General features: G+C 35.5%; 1 protein-coding gene across 3 annotated transcripts; it reads left to right on the forward strand.

Moving 5' to 3' along the window:
• Window positions 1-805: 805 nt before the first annotated feature.
• Window positions 806-19,059, forward strand: adam17a (ADAM metallopeptidase domain 17a). 3 transcript variants are annotated; one of them, XM_016675946.1, is made up of 20 exons: window positions 806-1,062; window positions 1,301-1,433; window positions 2,650-2,783; window positions 2,916-3,004; window positions 3,586-3,772; window positions 6,656-6,783; window positions 7,542-7,628; window positions 8,587-8,709; window positions 9,514-9,658; window positions 9,749-9,840; window positions 10,354-10,503; window positions 11,738-11,937; window positions 12,008-12,111; window positions 12,221-12,355; window positions 12,710-12,837; window positions 14,016-14,094; window positions 14,202-14,290; window positions 14,383-14,439; window positions 15,630-15,666; window positions 17,184-19,059. In XM_016675946.1, exons 1-20 carry the CDS (start codon window positions 957-959, stop codon window positions 17,579-17,581), a joined length of 2,601 nt encoding a protein of 866 aa, XP_016531432.1. In that variant the 5' UTR covers window positions 806-956; the 3' UTR covers window positions 17,582-19,059. The 3 variants fall into 3 exon arrangements, with proteins under 3 accessions (XP_016531432.1, XP_016531433.1, XP_007561196.1); XM_016675947.1 differs by having other exon boundaries at window positions 15,633-15,666; XM_007561134.2 differs by lacking the exon at window positions 15,630-15,666 and having other exon boundaries at window positions 807-1,062.
• Window positions 19,060-19,700: the final 641 nt, after the last annotated feature.

Here is a 19,700-nt window from a genome sequence, read left to right on the forward strand (position 1 = left end):
AATAAACTGCAGAGTATGACAGAATGTTAGGGCTACACTAACATTTAAAAAATAAAATTACAAAAATAGTCATATGGCAACTTTAACTCTTTTTATACATATAAAAATAAATAAAAAAAAGAAGCCTTTGTAGACTTGTTCATTCATTTTAGTTGAGACATTGCTTCTTTTGGTCGAATATTCCCATTTGGTTTTAGATGCTGTGTGGCTGAAGGTATTTTAGCTCTTTTGTTTTTTTTGGAGGGCTGTCATGATGTGTCACCATGGCAACAAGGAGTTGGAAAAATATGCTTCATGGCTGCAGAGCTGAACCACAGAGTAGAAATAACCATTTCTTCCATTAATCATAATGAGAAAGGGTCAAATCCCTGACTCCGGTGTCTCCCTGCAGTTTTGTAACCATCCAGTCAGAGTGACATTTAAGAAGCGGCTGAACATTCCTGTATTTTATAAAAAGGCAGAACAATATCTAAACTTGCTTTAGTGGCTGTTGATGTATCAGTGTTAGAAAGTATCTAAAAGTTGTTATCCATAAGTGTGTGAATGTTTTTATATTATTTTGGATTTAGACTATTTAAAGACAATTTAAGTTTATATCTGGTGTATTGCCATAAATATCAATATAGTTTAAACGTTATTCAAAGTAGCTCAGTTTAAAAAGAAATTTCATCGAAAACCTAATTATATAATGTGATACAAGAGTTTATTCTCTGTCTTATTTTTTAGTTTTCATTAGCCATCAATCTCAATCGTCAATCGTATTTCCGTGAACAAACTCCTCCCTGCCGCTGCTCGTGGTTTCCCGCCGCTTCACTGTCCGGCGAACCGTGAACGAGCGAACCCATTTCTTTCGGGCGGATGTTTTCCACTGAGAGCACTTCCGGATAGCTCCTCTGCTATCCTTACCATCAACCAGCACAATTTTCCACTTTTAAGTGTGACATAGCTGCTTCAATATGATGAACGTTTTATTAGTAGTCGTTTTTGCTTGTTTTTCGGTGAACGGTGTAATAACATCAAGGATTACCTCGGAGAAAAATCACGAAAATGAGCCGGAGTTTGGTAAATATAGCAGTGACTTTAGCTACCATTAGCTAATTTTAAACCGCTGTTTTAATGGTGTTAAGTGGAAGTTGTTATTGAACACAGTTAAAACATAGGTTTATTGTCTTTAATTCCCAGTTTTGAGATGTTTTACATTTTAAATCAATCTTTTTGTGATCAGACCCGGGAGTTCAGTGATACTATCGATGCTTCCCTATTTATTTCATAGCAGCTGTTTTCTATTCACACATTCCAGGAACTCTGGACTCCATGCTGTCGGACTATGAGGTGCTGCCTGTGTCAGGCTTCCAGCTGCACTCTGTGAGAAAGAGGGACGTCCACACCCAGTCCAACCTGGAGCGCCTGGTTAGCTTCAGAGCCCTGCAGAGGTACAGGATTGAATGATGGATCCCCTCACACCAACACCTGTCCTCTTTCAGATCATCAGAAATGTTCCACCCTCATTTGTAATTGGTGCCTTTAGTTTTTAAGGGTTTAACTATTCCACATGAAGAAGCATTAAAACGATTTCCAAATAAACCCAAACTCATTTCTGCAGGTAGAAAGTACCTGAAAACAAAGGCAAATTGTTTAAAAGGTGGGAAATTCTCAGTGATTTAAGTCCCTCAGTTTGAATTAGGTTTGCAGCTAAAGATTATTTTAGTAATTAGTTATTCTGACATCAATCGGATAAAAAATTTGGCTCATTCTGTAGCTTTTTCATTTAACAACTTACTAAACATTATATTGCCTAAAATGCAATAACATAACATTACTTTAGTGAACGCTTGATTATTTGTAGAGAAGGATGCATGTGCAGCAAAAACCAATACTATTTTATAATCTGTTGATTATTTCTTGGATTAAAATATACTTAGGAGATTTTTTAAATCAGGTCTTTAACTATGTTAAGGTAAATCTGCGACTTGAGGAGTTTTGGGTTGAACATATTTACAGACAAATGTTTTCTTTTTATCCTAAATGCAAAATGTTTTCATTTTTTGAACAGTTTTGACTTAATTACTGCTCTGAATGTGTTGTTCTTTTTAGGAAATGGCCTGTGCCATCTGAGTTGCACAAAAATAATTATAGTTTCATCAACTATAATGAATAGTTATAGTTATTCATTATTAAATGTCCTTTTAAACATTTAATTTTAAAGTTACAGTTTCAATAGAAGTGATGGGTGCCGCTCCTTTTCTGATTCTGACTGAGATTTTTGCAAGTGCTGAATTTGTTTTGCAAAGCAAAGGAAAAAAATACCCAAAAAACATTTTTTTTTATAAAATCTTAGTAAATTCTGATTAGTTTCTTTGTATCTTTTCATCCACCTGAAGAAACTTTGTCAGTTTCTAAAGGATGTTATGCAGATTTGAAGGGAAACTTAATAGTTAACAGGTCACATAAGTCATGGTGCATTTGAATAAACATATTTTAGGCCTTTTAAATTTATTTTGTTCTATTCCTCTTTCACCACGGTAATGACAAAAGAAAAACTCTTCAGGTTTTTAAGTTTTACAGACGGTATTTTGAGACTGTATCTTTAATTTCAAATACATTAAACTTACTACAGTTTTTTTTTTGTCTTTTTATTTTTATCTTCAGAAATTTCAAGCTTTACTTGACCACCAACACTGCCCTCTTCACTGACGACTTCAAAGCAGTGATCGTTGATAAAAACGGGGAGGAGCAGAAATACGACGTCTCACTTCAGAACTATTTCACTGGGCATGTTGTTGGTGAGTTGGTGGAGATGCTTTTAATTAAAACATACTTTCCCTTTGTGCAGAATTACCCAGATTAATTCCCGACAGTTAATTTAAAACTAAAATAGTCCAGGAGGTATTTCAGATTCACGATTTGCTTTCCAGGAGAGGAAAACTCACGTGTGCAGGCACACATCGACGGAGACGAGTTTTCTGCTCATATCCTGACGGATGAAGCAGAATACAACGTAGAGGTATGAAATGTTTCAACTTTTATTATTAATTTTCATCTTTAGTTGCCTGGCAAGCAGGTTGATGGTAAAACAAAAAGAAAAACAAGTGAGACACACAACACATAGTTGACAGCAAATTACAGGAAATGGTTAATAGAAGTACAAAATAGCAAGTCACACCCATGAAAACAAACATTTAAAATATCTGTTAATTCAGAAATGTTCGTTTAAAACATGAATGTTTGGTCCAACCTTATGAAATGAAATGAAATGAAGAAACAAAGGCTTGTGTTATTTCTAAAAATTGGTTACAAACATTAACTGCGTTTCAGTGGATTTTTAAATATATATTTCCACTGAAATTATTAAAGATTAATTTATTTAAAGTCTATAATAAGTCTGAACAGTAGCCTTATATTTTATGCATTATTATCTGAGTAGCTTTAAATTACATTTTTAGATAAATATGTTGATTATTTAAAGTCTGCAGTCATTTGTTGACATTTATTTGAAGATACAAGATGATAATTTTGTATATTTACTTCTTCTTTTAGCAGTGGGAACATCTCTAATTAATTTACTTTCCTATTTTTCCGTTTCAGCCCCTGTGGAGGTTCACAAATTCCCAGGTTGACGGCAGGTTGCTGGTCTACCGATCGCAGGACATCAAGAACCTGAGCCGGATTGCTTCTCCTGAAGTTTGTGGCTACATCCGCGTAGAGGCTGACGACCTTTTACCTCTTTCTGCCAGGAGACAGGAAGAGCACAAGCGTTTGGTTCCTGAAAACGGTGAGTTCTGCTGCCCAGTTTGCTCAGATTGTGGATTAAAGCTGGTCATGTTGGTGAGTAGACGGTGAATAGAGATGAAATGCGATAAACTATGAGAACATTCATAAATAAATCTGCCTAATAATCTGATTAAAATATTTCTAAAGGAAGAAATGATTTAATTCCTGTTTTAAGAAGGAAGTAGATTACTGTATATGTCAGATTAAGATTCATCCAGCAGCAATTAGGGATTAAGAGATTAATTACTAAAATTAAATTGATTATTCTGTCTATTAATTCTCTAAAAAGTTCTTCTGTTTCTGGAAGATGATATTTTATGAATAAAAACATTTTAAATAATTAAAGCTGGTTAAAATCAACTGTTAAGAATTGTCGTTATAAAAACCTTTAATAGAAAGGGGGGAACCATCGTCTTTGGGGATCATCTCAAGTTTCAGTAAAATCAAATTGAAGAATTATGACAGTTCACTGCAAAAACAACAAATCTTACCAAGTATTTTTGACTAGTTTATTGTGAAAATATCTTAGTTTAGCCTTATTTCAAGGTAATTTTTTCAAGATTAGGCCTGTCACAATACATAACAAATTAATTAATTACATGATAAAATAAAATGAGATCAATAATTTCCATTTGCATGATTTGTCGTTTCTTTCTTTTCTCTGGCACTTTGGTCTCAATTAAACCCTTTTAAAGAACAAAGACTTCATAATTCATTTGTTGCTTGATTTGTTTGATTTATTTATTTTGGATATTTAAAATGCCTTCCAGTTCTTGTGTTAAATATTTATTAGATTTTCAAGTAGAGATGCACTGATCCAATATAAATATCTGTATCGGTCCTAATATTGATAAAAATTATAGATCGAATATTAGTGACAACATGCCTAATCCATAAAGGCAGATCTATTCAGTCTGATTCTATACGTTGTTTTCTGAGTCCTTTATTATTTATTTTACATCATGTTTAGAATTCATAATTACACTTTCTGAACCATTTGAAAGAAGTTGCAGATTATATTTTACATGTTTCGTTTTGCCAGTTTCTGTTTTTTCATTATTTGTTTTAAATTGGCTGTTTTACTCCTAATCGCACTGACTGAACAAATTAAAGCTGTTTTTACATGTTTGATCAAGCTGGTGAAGTTACTGGTGGATTTAAGTGTGATGTCCTGGTGCAGAGTTATCAGATAAATGTATAATTCAGTACATTTATGTCTGTGTTTGCAAAAAAAACAGTGTTTTAAGTCAATTCAGCAATTTTTCTGTATCGGATCGGAAACTTTTTGGCCGATAATAAAGCTCAGATATCGGTGTCGGTATTGGAAGTGAAAGAGTAAATCAGTGCATCCCTAATTTAAAGTTTATTATCTTTGAGAATGTTTTCTTGCATTATTATGTTATTACCAATATATTACTTGAAAATAGTCTCAAAGCAACAACATTATAATTTATCGCAGTAGTTTATACTCTTGCAAGATTTCTTGCTTGTTTTAAGTCAATAATTCTTGAATATAAATAAAAAAATGCCATGTATAACATGGAAAATGTCTTGCTATAAGTCACCATAATCCCAAAAGGTCTTTGTGAAAAATTAATGCAACAGAAGATGGAAATGAATCTTGTTACATTGCAGAAGCTGATTGAAACAAATGCTGTAATCAAAGCTAAAGGCGGTCCAACGAAATATTCACGTTTTGTTTAAAGGTTCCAGTAAGAAGTGGTAAGCTCCTGCTTCAGAGGAGTTGTTATTATGTAAGAGTCACATGACGGCGTGTTTATGTATCCGAGGAGATGTAAACCACTCCACTGTAATCTGGCAGAAAATCGCCCACAGAGGAGCTGAGCTGAGGTGAGGGTTCGTGTGGAGGAAGCATTAAGATTCATAAGGACGCGGTCGGCAGCCCGGCGCTCAGTGAGTCAGCTCTGGTCTCCCACAGCTTGCTGCGGAGGCCGGAGCCGATCGCTCCCACTCATCTGAATAATGTGGAGGCAGGTGTGTGATGTAACGCTCAGAATGGAGTCCTTTTGTTCCTCTGCTGTTCAAGGAGCTTTCGTTGCGCTTCAAAGCATTTTTATATTTAAAACAAAAGCTTTGCTGCAGAATAAGGTTGGTTAAATATGACAAAGTTAATATTTTATCTGATGATTATAATAAATCTGTTTGCGTGATGATAATGTGACGTTTGTGTTTATCAGCATTAAACACACAAAGTATTTTTTTTTCTGTGGGACATTATTATCACATATTTAAAACCATTTTATTGTTATGTGAGCCTATTTATTCAATTCATACACTGCAAAAACACAAAGTCTTACAAAGTAATTTTAATCTGGTTTCTAGTGAAAATATCTTGGTGCACTTCAAATAAGATAAAATTAACTTACAAATAACTTTTTAGCAAGATATTGAGGCTTGATTTAAGTAATAATTCCCTAATATTGATAAAGACCTACTTGTTATTTAATTTTCCTTTGGGTTCAATAAATTATTTTTGAATTTGAATTGAATTAGAATTTGTTACATTTCATTTCCAATGTTATAAGTTAATTTATCTACTTTTTTATCAATACTAAGGAACTATTTATTTAAAACAAGGCTTTAAATTTGCCCAAAAGTTACTTTTAAGTTATTTTTGTCATATTTGAAGTGAACTAAAATACCTGCACTAGAAACTAGACTGAAAATATTTGGTAATATTTTGTATTTTTGCTGTGAAAATACTTCATCCATCACAGTTCATCGGAGTTTTTCTCCTTCTTTTTTGTATATGCTGATGGCTTTTGGCTGGACAGTTTTGCTGTAGCAGTCTGTATCACAGCGGCTCTGATGGAAGCTTCTGACTGAAGCTGGACTGAACTGTCCTCCCTGCTTTTTCTTGCAGACCATCACAGAGTGAAACGAGAGAATCACGACCACAAGATGAACACCTGCCCCCTGCTGCTGGTAGCAGATTACCGTTTCTACGAACACATGGGCCGCGGCCAGGAAAGCACCACGGTCAACTACCTGGTGGGACATCCTCAGTTATTCTGCTTTTATTTCCCCTAATCTGCAGGAAAACATTATATTTGGTATTTATCAGTCCCTCCAGGAGGCTACGATCTCAGTTTTCTTTTTTTTTGTCATTTTTATCTGTATTAAATTAATGTTTACAAACAAAATGGCTTCCTAGAAAACTGATCATCTTCCAATGTGTTTGGTTTGAGACAGTAAAACATTTTTTGAAAACGTGCATTATACAGTGGCGGTTTTTGATGTGGGCACTTGCCCAGGGTGACATCAGAAAATGGTGGGGCAGCCAAGAACTAGAAAATAAAATATAGATTTTATGTTAGTTGTATCCCAAACAAATTTGCTTCCATTTGCATGTCTACTGGGTTATCTTTCCCTTAGTTATTCTAATTACCTGCTTTCTGCTACAAAAAAAGAAAAATTATTGGCTGGAGTGCAGCAGAAGGACGGAGTTGCTCATGGCAGGAATCTGCACAACCTCGTGCACTTTTATATTACAAACTAACAAAGTTAGTCATTAATCGTGATTAATCTGATTTACTTTCTTTAATCAATTGAAAGCACTAATTTCTACTTGAAATATCTTTTTTTGGGGGGGAGGGGGGCAACAGTATGTGCAGCAATTCTGACATTTTTGTCAGATTGTTGAAAAATCTGTAATTTTAGGTGGCAACAATCCCAAAATAAGAAAACATGTTTCAGCATCCTGGAGGGAATGATTTCCGTTCTGATCAGTGCGTTTTGTTATTTCCCAGATTGAGCTGATGGATCGAGTCGATGACATTTACAGAAACACAACCTGGAATTCGGAGTTCACAGGCTACGGAGTCCAGATCCACCAGGTATGCAGCTCGGTTAGATTTTTCCCACCGTGCCATGTTGTGCGGCGCTGTCGCTTTAAACGCTTGTTGTCTCAGCTGCATAATATCTTCGTTTTATGTAGCATCACTCCTGGAAACCCGGCTCCGAATTAAAGGGCTGTTTAGTGTGTGAACAGGAGGAACTCTGAGCTTTTTATGCACCCCTGAGGGGCGGATTAATTTGCTCTGTGAATGAATAGAAACTCTGTTGTGCTGCTGCAAGTCTGGCGCTTTCTCATAGTAGAATTATGCATTTACTTATCTTTTTTGTATTCTGACCCGTAGATGTGAAGAATTTGTGTTCTGTCCGACAGAACCGCAGTCTAACCCAGAATATGTCACGGAATGAATGGATTCTTTGTCTGTTTTAATCTTGTTTTCTGTGTTGCCATAGTTCTCTGGTAGGTTATTGATGGGAATCCAGTGGATGATGTGATGGAAGAAACATTTTAGAGAGAAGGATTTATGGCATCAGTTCTGTTTAATAATCCTAAATCCTGGATATAATCTTTTAAAGATGGTTCTGATTCACAAATTATTTTATGCTTAATCAAGTTTCATTACACATTTAATGAAGCTTGGAGGTTATTGGGATCAGTCAAAATTAATTGTAACAAAAATAATGTTTGTCAGACAGTTATATTTTAAATTAAAAAATGATCAATTACAGTAGACCTTAAAGTCACACTGTAGTCTAAATCTATTAAGAAATACCAAGATTTTTAATTAATGTACAGTTTTTATTTTGGCATCTGATGTAAAATTCCAATGGTAATACATTATAATACAAATTAACAGAAATAAAGGCTTAAAAGCATAAAACTGTGTAATTCATAAATGATGGTGAATTAAACAAACGTCAAAAATATTTCGATTAACTGAATGTAACTGTGCGCTACATTTTCCAAGCTGTTCTTACTTGTTTGGTTTGTGTTGTCAGATCATCATTAACAGCAGTCCAACGCAGCCGCCCGCCAACGCCAGTTCTGGATGGGCCCATTATAACATGAAGAACAGCCCAGTGGAGGACCAGGAAGTCTGGGACGTGAAGAAGCTTCTGGAGGTGGGAAGCTGTGCGTGCGTGCGTGCGTGCGTGCGTATATGCGCATATATACATCGGATTGCATTTAAAATGTGAAATCTGAAGAACTTTGAATCAAACTGAAGCAGTTATTGAAGTTATCCCGTCTTGTAGCAGGTTATAATTGAAACTATTTATCAAATTAATCAGGATTAATCAATTATTGGAATAATTGTCAACTAATTTTTGTAAATATTTGCATTGCAGTAAAAACACTGAGGCTAAATGTGAATTAAATGTTACTGTACAGTTATTAAAACCATAGAATTACTGAGAGCAGGGCTGAAACGATTAATCAGATTAATCTATTATTTAAATAATTGTCAACTAATTAGTAATTGATTAATCATTAACTGGTCCAAACAGACTCTAAAAAAGGTTATTTGCTGAAAGAACAACAAAGTTGGAGCAGTAATTAGTCCAAAACTGTACAAAAATTAGCATTTTAAGATGGAAAATCTCATTTTTTAAAAATTTTTTGTAAATAAAAAAATACTATCTACAGATTAGCCATTTGTTGTATTGATAAATTTAGCAGAAAGAGCTTAAATGTTCAATCAAGCAAACACTAAAGGAACGCAAGGCAAAAAAATGCTTATTTTCTTATTTTAAAAAAAGAAATTGAATTTGCATTTTTTGTGTATTTCTACTATTGTTTAAAATAAGCTGTAGCTAAATGAAAACTCTGCAGAATGTGTCTATTTTTATTTATCCAGTTAATATTAATCATCAGTATAATTGATAGAAAACTCGATTTATTAAAATAATTTCAATTGCGTCCAACAGCAATTCAGCTCAGATATCGCCGACGCCGCCTCCAAAGTGTGTCTGGCTCACCTGTTCACCTACCAGGATTTCGACAAGGGGACGCTGGGCCTGGCCTACGTCGCCCCTCCCAGGCCACATCCCCTCGGCGGCATCTGCTCAGAAGGCAAGTCGCTTCTGTTTCACATTTACACCTGGAGTGACAAACGTTGGTATTAATCCTGAGACATTTCTGCGGTTTGTGTTTCGCTTTTAGCTTACTACCCATCTCACACCGCCAAGAAGCCCAGTTACCTCAACACAGGCCTGACCAGCACCAAGAACTACGGCAAAACTATTCTCACAAAGGTCTGTTAGGCTTTTCTGCTGACTTTTTTCACTTTTAGAATTTTAACATTTCTTTTGGTTGCGGAAAGTTTTTTTTTTTTTAAATCTAGGTTCTAGTGCAAATATCTCAGTACAGCTGAAATAAGGCAAAACTAACCCACAAGTAACTTCAGCAAAACGTAAAAACTTGTTTTCAGTCAGTGATTCCTTAACATTGATGGAAAAAGTACTTTAAATAAACGAAATCTAAATAAGTTAAATAATCTACCAGTAAAACTATTATTTTTTTTATCCGTATTAAGGAATTATTGACTTAAAACAAACTCTTTTTTCTTGCTAAAATGTTACTTTTAAGTAAGTTTTGTCTTATTTGAAGTGTATTAAGATATTTGCTCTAAAAACTAAGCAAAAATACACGGTAATATAATGTGCTATTGCAGTGTAGATTTTCAAATCATTAAAAATAAGCAGCATTTTCATTTATTTCATTTTTAACCCCATGTTTCCTCCCCTGATGGCCTGGTTGCTCTGCAGGAAGCGGACCTGGTCACCACTCATGAGCTGGGCCATAACTTCGGAGCAGAACACGACCCCGACAACAACGACTGCGCTCCCAGCGACGAGAAAGGCGGCAAGTTCGTCATGTACCCCATAGCTGTCAGCGGCGATCATGACAACAACAAGGTACATCACAGCTCTGTAATCCTACCAACTCAGGGAGGCTGAATACATCTGTGCTCTACTTTTATTTTAAATCCTATTGTGTTGTCAGAAAGTTGTAGGAGTACAAACACTTCTGCTAGCCACTGCGTGTCCGAGTCCATTTCACTGGTTTAAATTTCTTTCAAAACGTTTTAAAAAGCTAGACTGCTGAGTTTGTTCCTGTGAAATATGACACATAGAAATGTGAACAGCCTCCACAGCACGTTGCAGGCAGAATCACATTTCCTTTCCTGATAACCCTGCACATGCTGAGGGTTTTGGTGTCGACTTTGAATCCTTCGGTGTTTTTTTCTGGAACGTTTCAAGAAAGACACAGGACTGGATTAGCCTGTGGAGACTCTGATGCACCAGTTTCAAGTCGGGACGTGTCTCAACTGTTGCAAAGACATTAACGGACAGAAACGGTAGCAGAAATGATAAAACGTTTTCAGAGCAATTTAGCAGTTTGGCCCATTTTTCAGAGGTTTTAATTAAATGTATGGGCTGATTTTTGGTGAAAGTGGAATAACGATGAAGAACGAGAGCAACCTTCTCTATTTTTGTTAGTTTTAGAGCAGCTTCTGTGTTTCCTGTTTTGTGGGGCCTGCCTCTTTTTGAATCAAACTCAAAGCAGAGTTCAAGCCGTGGGTGGAGATAAGGATTCTTCTATAAGTTGAGTTTGTGGCATCTGACAATCTGAGTCACTCACTAAGTAACAACTATAATAAAGAAAATGCTAATAGAGAGCAACAAAAATCTATTTGATTTAGTAAATTTTATCATTAGTGCACAAAGATGTTGATTGACAGCACTAAGACCCGCCTCTTGGCTCTGATTGGTTGTTTTTGACCGAGAGCTGTGCATTTTTCCAGTAGCACCAGGAAGAGGTGGAGGAGCTTGATTTATTTTATTTATTTTTTTACAGATTATCTGTCTCATAACATCCTGTCACAACATGGTGACAGTTTTAATAAATATGCAAAAACATATTTTTGTAAAAGTTAAATTCTGCAGCTTTAAATTTAGACCTAATGTTTTTTAAATCAGTCCCTGAGCATAAACGTCAATAAGAAATGTAGCAAAATTACAGGGGAATCTCAGAAAATTGTTTAAATATCAGTTGTTTTTGTCAGTTTAATAACTGCTTTACTATATTTGCACAAATAAAACATTAAATTGTAGGTTTAAATCTGACTTGTCTCTTCCTTCCCCAAAGCGTTTCTCCAGATGCAGCAGGGACTCGGTGGCAAGGACGTTGAGTCTGAAGGCTTCGAAATGCTTCAAGAAGAGGAACAGTAAAGTCTGTGGGAACTCCAGAGTGGAGGAAGGGGAAGACTGCGATCCTGGGCTCCTGCATCGCAGCAACGACAGCTGTTGCTCTGCAGATTGCAAGTTCAAACCTGGTGCTATTTGCAGGTAAGTTATCAGAAAAGTGAAATTCTTCAGAAGAGCCTGTGGTAGTGGGATAAACGTTGTGTCTCCACAGTGACAGAAACAGCCCCTGCTGCAAGAACTGCCAGTATGAGGCAGCAAGAACAAAGTGCCAGGAGCCCATCAATGCCACCTGTAAAGGGATGTCGTTCTGCACAGGTGATCGCCTCCTGCTGGTCTCACTGCAGAATTGCAGCATCCACAACCCAGTTGGGGTACAACATTTTGTGTAAAATTATGTGTACTAACTATTTCCTTCTTTTCACAGGCAACAGCAGCGATTGTCCGCCGCCTGAAAATGCTTCTGACGACACCGAGTGTGTGGACAAAGGCCGCTGCCGCAACGGAGAGTGTAACCCGTTTTGTGAGGCGGAGCAGAAACTGCAGTCGTGCGCCTGCAACGGTAAATGTTTGATTTGAGAAATACGGTGGCTAAAAATGTGAGTTAAATGTTACTGTTGCATTATTAGTAATAATTAATAGTTAATACATCATTAGTAATCATTATACCCAAGTCTGAGTAACTTAAATCTAATTTTATCTGCTCTCATTTATAGATTAACATATTTGTATCTTCTTGATGTTATTTGTTTATTTATTTACTTATTTATATTCATTATTTGTCGCTCCTCTGTAGTTTTTAAGCTTTGATGAGGCCAAACTCTTCACTGTGATTGTTTTGGACAGGCATCATTGTTGTGTTTGTTGTGCTGAGAAAGTTTAAATTCTCTTTTCTTGGATGTTTTTTCTCTTGCAGAGACGAGTGATTCCTGCAAGGTGTGCTGCAGGAAAGACGGGATCTGCTCGCCGTTCACACAGGGGGATGGCACTTCCCTTTTCCTTCGCAAAGGCAAACCCTGCACTGTGGGCTTCTGTGACGGAAACGTGAGTGGGAAAATCTGCATGTGTCCCAGCTGCATGGACAAGTCTCATTTGTACTATTATTTCAGTAATAAATTAATGTATCGATTATGCTGATGTTTAATCAGATAAAAAAAAGATTATTAGCTGCTAATATTTTTATACAATATTAGAAACATGCAAATAAACGAATAATGAAATTCCTTTTTAAATAAGAAAATTAAACTTTTTTGCAATAATGTTGCATTTCTTGATTGTTTTCAGCAAAAGAAAATACTTCTGACAGCAGTGTAGTGCTGATCTATTGACTGTTTTTTGAGTTAAATATTTAATAATTGAATAGCAAAAGGTGCTTAGGAGATTTTTTTCCTACAGAATTTGAAACAGGTGAAGCTGAAACTGCTACTTTAGCAGTTCTGGATAGAATATATTTACAGTTAAAAGTTGCTTTTCAATCTTAAATGCAAAATGAATTTACTTTTTGTACAGGTTTGGCTTAATTACTGCTCTGGCTTTGTTCTTTCAGCTAATAGCCTTTTTTGTAGGCTGTGTGCTGCAGTTAACAATTAAACTATTACTAAATTAGTTGATGATTAATTCAATAATTGATTAATTGATTAACTTTTTTGTTAATTAATTAACAAAAATTTAATTAATTTTTTGTTAAAATTGTTAAATGTCCTGAAGCAAAAACTTATTTAATTAATCGTTTTTGCATAATTGCACTTTATTGTGACTAATCACGCTTTATTGTGATTAAGCTATTACTGAAGTAGTTGACAATTATTTCAATAATTGATTAATCATAATTGAAATAGTCATGATTAATTGCGATTAATCATTTTTGCATAATCAGACACAATTAATCAATTATTGCTTAATCATAATTGATCATGATTAATTCAATTATTGAAATAATCGACAACTTAGTAGTAATTTGATCATAATTAATCTTCTAAATTAGTTTACAATAATTTCTGTAATTGATTAATCAAGCTTAATTGTGTGGGATTGTGATTAATCACAATCAGCTGTCAGCTGATTAATCCGATTAATCGTTTTAGTCCTACTGATTTTGTTGAAAATCTCTCCTTTTTTTTTCTTTTTTTTTAGTTTTTCCAACATGTCCTAAAGAAAATATTTATTTTAATATCAGATTAGCTTCATCTTTATTCAACTGATTTCATTCTTTGATAAAACAGGGCAAATGCATGAAGCAGGTGCAGGATGTAATAGAGAGATTGTGGGATTTCATTGACAAGCTGGACATCAACACCTTTGGTAAGTCGGTCATAAGATCAAAATGAGAATATTTCCACTTGCGAGTTAAATAAGTTTTACATCTTTGAGTATTTTAACTCTTCTTTTGTTTCTATCCGTACCATCAGGGAAGTTCTTGGCTGATAACATCGTGGGGTCAGTCATCGTGTTTTCCCTCGTTTTCTGGATTCCTCTCAGCGTCCTGGTTCACTGTGTGGTAAGAAACTTTTAATCTGAGTTAAATGTGAATCCTCTGTTCCAAATTGAAATCGCCGTTTGTCTCACCTTGTTTTTTGTTTCTCTCTGAAGGACAAACGGCTTGATCAGCAGTACGAAGAAAGCACAAAGATTTACTTTGCTCCCAGTGTAAGCTCCTTATCTTTTTAATGATTGTTTGCATTCTTGTGCACTCGCCTTGTTGCCACACTAACCAAACTAATCAAAGTCAAAAATGCCTTTTTGAACCCCGACTTCTTTACTAAGCAAGGAAAGAGTGCATGCAGCTGTTGAGAAATCAGCTGTTTAAAGTTTTGCTTTTAATTCGTTTATTAAATCTCTTATTTATTTCATTTTTTTGGACAAAACTGTCTGTGCAAAAATGAAGGAGTTAAAAACTATGAGTGGATTTTGTGAGTGTTTAATAGTTGGGGCCCCTTTCACACCAGATTAAGACCAAATTACGATGCTCTTCGCAGGTTTTTGGCAATGTTTTTGAACAATTCTTGCATGTAGGCAGATTATTGCGGTTAATTATTATGATTGAGAAGCATCATCCATTCTGAATTTGAATGTATTTAAAGGGACAGTGCATATTAATAAACATGGATACAGAAAAAATGTATGACAAAAAACAGTCAACAACCCAAAATAAAAAACAATAAATAAAATTTAGTCAGGGCAATTATCTAAATAACTGCTTACACTGCACAGTTTATCATTTACACTTTATGATGGTATTATAATTCAAATTTTTTTCTTGCAATTTCAAGACATTTTTCTGGTAAAATTGCGTTTTTATTCTCCTAATATTCTGGCGATGTTGAAATAAAAGTTCTCATAGCCTGGGCGGTACAAATCACAGAACGCAGGATTGAAATTAATTTCTAATTCCTTACATAATAAATAAATCTGGTATGAAAAAAAATCAGATTTTATTTTTAAGAAAGATTTAATAACTCTTCTAATATTTTTTTTCTGTTTAAACTTTCTATCCTTACAATTGACAGGAATTTAAAAATTGTGTTTTTTTTGTCTTTGTTAAAAATGACAGAAAAATTAATAAAAACAAAAAAGAGGGTTTTAATCTGGTGTAAATTCAGCCTAAACACTTAATAAAGTTGTTTTTTATCACTACAAATCCAAATTAACCGGCTAAGAACTGGTTAACAGCTTAGATAATTAAAAAATATACATTTTTATTTTGTTATTGCTCACTTAAAGTGTCAAAACTTTGGAAATAACCCCCCGCTGTCTAAAAAGAGGTAGTTGGAACCTGGGTCAGATAATGCCGGGCTTTCTGAATGACCTGTCCATCGCTCTCTGCCCCGCCGCTGCAGCAGATGGTGGAGGTTTGTAATAAAGCTCCTGCTGCAGGTGAGTGACTCTGTGCCACTGCCTGGTGTTGCCATGTGTTGCCATTGAGTGCATGGTCAGTGGCCCCGGTTCGGGATACTCCTGGACTCACGCTCTCTTTGACGTAATCACTGATCCGCCGGATCGAACTCCACTTCGTCCGACACGTAGGCAAAGGCTGATCTGATCAGGAATTACTTCAAGGAAGCAAGACTGGATTTTAGGAGTATTCTGAGAGCAAAGAGGACTGGAACATGTTGTCTTTTTGTGGTATCAGGTGTGTCACCATTTTAAGTTTGCATCTGGTTCTGTTAAAGCTACAAGAAAAAGTAAATTTTTTTATTTGAGGCTTTATTTTTATGGATTTGTTGTCTGACTTTAGGCTTGATTGGATCAGTGTCGAGACTGAGGCAACATTCCTCTGTAGCCTTTCTTTCTGTTGACATTTTGACCCACCAGTTCACAATAAGCACAGCTTGATGATGTTTATAGTGACTCTATTTGATTCAGGTGTTTTCTGGATCCAAATACCCAGTAGAACCCACAGAAACACAAAGTATTTGCTCCCTTGTAGATTTCTTCTGCTTTTACTTTTCTGTCACAATAACATGTTTCAGATCTAATAACAGACGAAGAAAATAAAAGACTAATGTAGTTTTAAATATTTTTTTGTATTTACTAATGTTGAAAAATACAACATAAACAAAAACTGAACGTAATTTAAAATCTGGTTGAGCGTCTTTGTAGGTTTATTTTTATTCCGCCATGTTGGATGCTTTGATGGGCTTGTTTTAAGTAACGCCCTGGCATCTCAATTAGCTTTTAATTGGGACCCGTTATGAAAAATTAACTTTTTGTTTGTTTTTAATCTTCCATTTGGGTCTCAGCTGCTTCTAAAAACACACCTAGATGGTTTTTTGCATTAAGTTTATGCTTTTTTGGCGTTTTAAAGACTTTCGCAATTGTTAAATCGCATTTAAAGGGCACCACTCCAAAAGCAGGAAGCGGACTACAACCCAGAGCATTCTGGGTAAATACAACCAGTAGCGGGAGTAACGGCTTTTTTTTTAGAATAGGTTTCTAATTAGTTTAGCTCATTTGATAAAGTTCAGTGTGAAAGCGCACCAGCTAAAAATGTAACAAATGTTGGAACTTTTGTACCAAATCGAACCGAGTCCATAGGTGAAAACACCCTAAAAAGAGAGGGAAATACATTTTGAATTGGAAATGGATTGAGAATTTTAAGTGTGACAAATAGTTAAAACAGAAATGATGTGCATGGAGCAAATACTTTCCACATCACTGTATGTTTGTCAACTCAAAATGTCCATAAGCAGAAAGGTTTGCTTTACTCATTCCAACCTGAATATGAGGTTAAAACATAAGGATTATGATCATAAACTCATATTTGCCATAAAGTTTGGAGTTCGGGAAAGTTCTGTGAGCAGAATGGAGTAAACAAGGAATGGACCCACCTCAGTCTACAGCAGAGACTCCTGGTGATCTTTCATCCTCACCTTTCTGTTTTCGCTCTGCAGACTCAAGACATCCTGAGCAACCTCGAGTCAACGTCCGTCCGCATCGTCAAGCATCATCAGCCTCCCTCCTCCTCTGCCGGCCGGACCGCGCCCTTCTTCCAGCCCCCGCAGCCGCCGACGCAGGTCCGGCCACTGGCCCCGGCCGCGGCCAGCAGTACCCCGGACCCCGGCCCGAGCTGCGGCGCCAGCCAGGACAGCGCCGGGGACCTGCGGATGGCCACCATCCCGGAGGACACCAGCAACGACTCTCACCTGGCCGAGGAGGCGCGGCCGGGCGATTTCACAACCGCAGGAGTCTCCTCGTCGGCTACGAAATCCTCCTACGAGGATCTGACCGAGCAGAACCCATCAGTGAAGGAGCGGTGGCGCCTCCGCAGGCAGGAGCGCCTCGACAGTAAGGAGACAGAGTGCTGAGAGAACGCCGGCGCCGCCGCCGCCATCTTGATTTAGAAAACCTCAAAAAGCACGTGGAATCATGTAGGTTAGATTTGTTGAACGGAACCACTTTGAAGCTTTTCTGTGCCTTTTTATGATCTGATGTAGGTTCTTAAAAAGTTCTAAAACAGAGGATTATGGCCGCGGGGGGAATAAAAGGAATTCTGACTTTAATATGAAGAGATCAAAAGTCAGAATTATGTGAAATCAGAATTCTAATATTAAAAGTCGGAATTCTGAGGAAAAAGTCTGAATTCTTTTTTTGTCAATTTTTTTCCGTAGATTAAGGACCAGATTTGGACAACCTGTCACTAAACTTTTCCACATTTCATCCCATCATAACCACAAGTTTTGATGTGTTTTACTGGGTTTTTATGTGACAAACCAACACTAAATTATGCATCATTGTGAAGTTTTATAAAAAATAATTTGAGAAATAGAAAAAGTGTTACATCCACGTGTGTTCAGCCACTTTTAACCAAGTAAAGTGGAGCATGGTGCACATCACTGCCTGAGATAACTGAAAGAGAGTTGACCTAAAACAAGCTGCTACATGTTCCGGAAAAATCACTTGTCAGTTTTGAAATGTCTGATTTCAAGTGTACTAAGATGTTTTCACCAGACCAAAAATACTTGGTAAGATTTTCTTTTTGCAGTGAAAGTGCTTCACAAAAACACAAACATAAAAACAAGAAGATAAAAGGTCTATAAAATAAACTCTGATCTTTAGCTACTTTCCAAAGAGCAGGCAGTTTCTGAATATAAACACATGCCACACTTTTCAGATTTATAAAACATACATAAAATCCCAATAAAATACACTAAAGTTTGCAGTTGTAATATTACAAAATGTGATTTTTTTTTGCATTAAACATAATTTAGGTAAAACCCTCACCTAATCTTCCCAACGTATCTTTATGCATTAAGATGCGATTGTTCATCTCTAAAAAACAAAAAAGCTTTTCTTTGTATTTGTGTGCTCCTACATCCTCTTTTATTATATCATGTTATTTCTTTGTATCATGTTACATATCAGTCACTCTGTGAATGAGGAATCCGATTGTTGGTCTTATTTTGAGGTTTGTTTTTTAATAAAAGCACTTTTTTTAAACACTGGAGAATTTACGTTTTGCACACAGTCGTTTTTCTGAGGTTGTGTATTTGAGCCTTTTACATGTATATCAGCAGCAGCAAGTATTTCACTGATTTTGTGACGTTTTTGCTTTAAGTTAGTAAAAAATGAACCTTTTTTTCCCTCATTCCTTCATGAGTTTCCTGCCGAGAGCTGCTTGTGCTCAGATCTTCAGTTTGGTTTTATAAACTTGTGCCAATGTGAGCTCTGCACATTCATCTGTCTGCAGACTCGTCACAGTTACCTGCTGTCGTAATGCTGTACAACAATTTATTGTGCGTAAAAATAAATAACACATTTTGCATTAAATATTTAGTCTCTTTTCTACATTTGAGTGTTTTTGCTTGTATGAATGAGATTTTGGTAAGAAAAAATTTATTGTACATGTTAAACGTTGATTTTTAGAAGTGTATTACAAACATTGTAGACAGAAATAAAAGTAAATTTTCACCCAAATATTCTGAAATATTTTAATTAATCTCAGAAATTTTCAGAAACTTTTGGAAAATTCTAAGTTTGAAATTTTGGGGGAAAAAAGTTTAGAAATTTTTTTTTAATTTAATCTCAGAAATGTTCTACAAAAGTTTTATGTATTTTAAGTCAAACTTTCTTGAAAAGTAAATTATCTCAAATGTCCATGTTTTTTTCTAGAAAATTTCTGAATTGTTCTATCAAATTTTCAACTTTTCAAGCTCGGAAATGTGAGATCCTCAATTTCATATTTTTTTTTTTTAGCTAACTTGCAACTTTTCAAACTCAATTTCAAAAAAAATTTTCTAGAAAATTTGACATTTTTAAAATTTGACATTTTTTTTCTACCAAATTTTCAACTTTTAAAACCATTTCCTAGGAAATTTGAAATGCTTAATTTCTTATTTTTCTAGCAAATTTGCAATTTTTCAAACTCAAAAATGTACTTTTTTTTTCTTGAATTAGATTTTTTTTCTACC

Source organism: Poecilia formosa, unplaced genomic scaffold (genome assembly GCF_000485575.1).
Source record: "Poecilia formosa unplaced genomic scaffold, Poecilia_formosa-5.1.2 Scaffold123, whole genome shotgun sequence".
NCBI lineage: Eukaryota > Metazoa > Chordata > Actinopteri > Cyprinodontiformes > Poeciliidae > Poecilia > Poecilia formosa.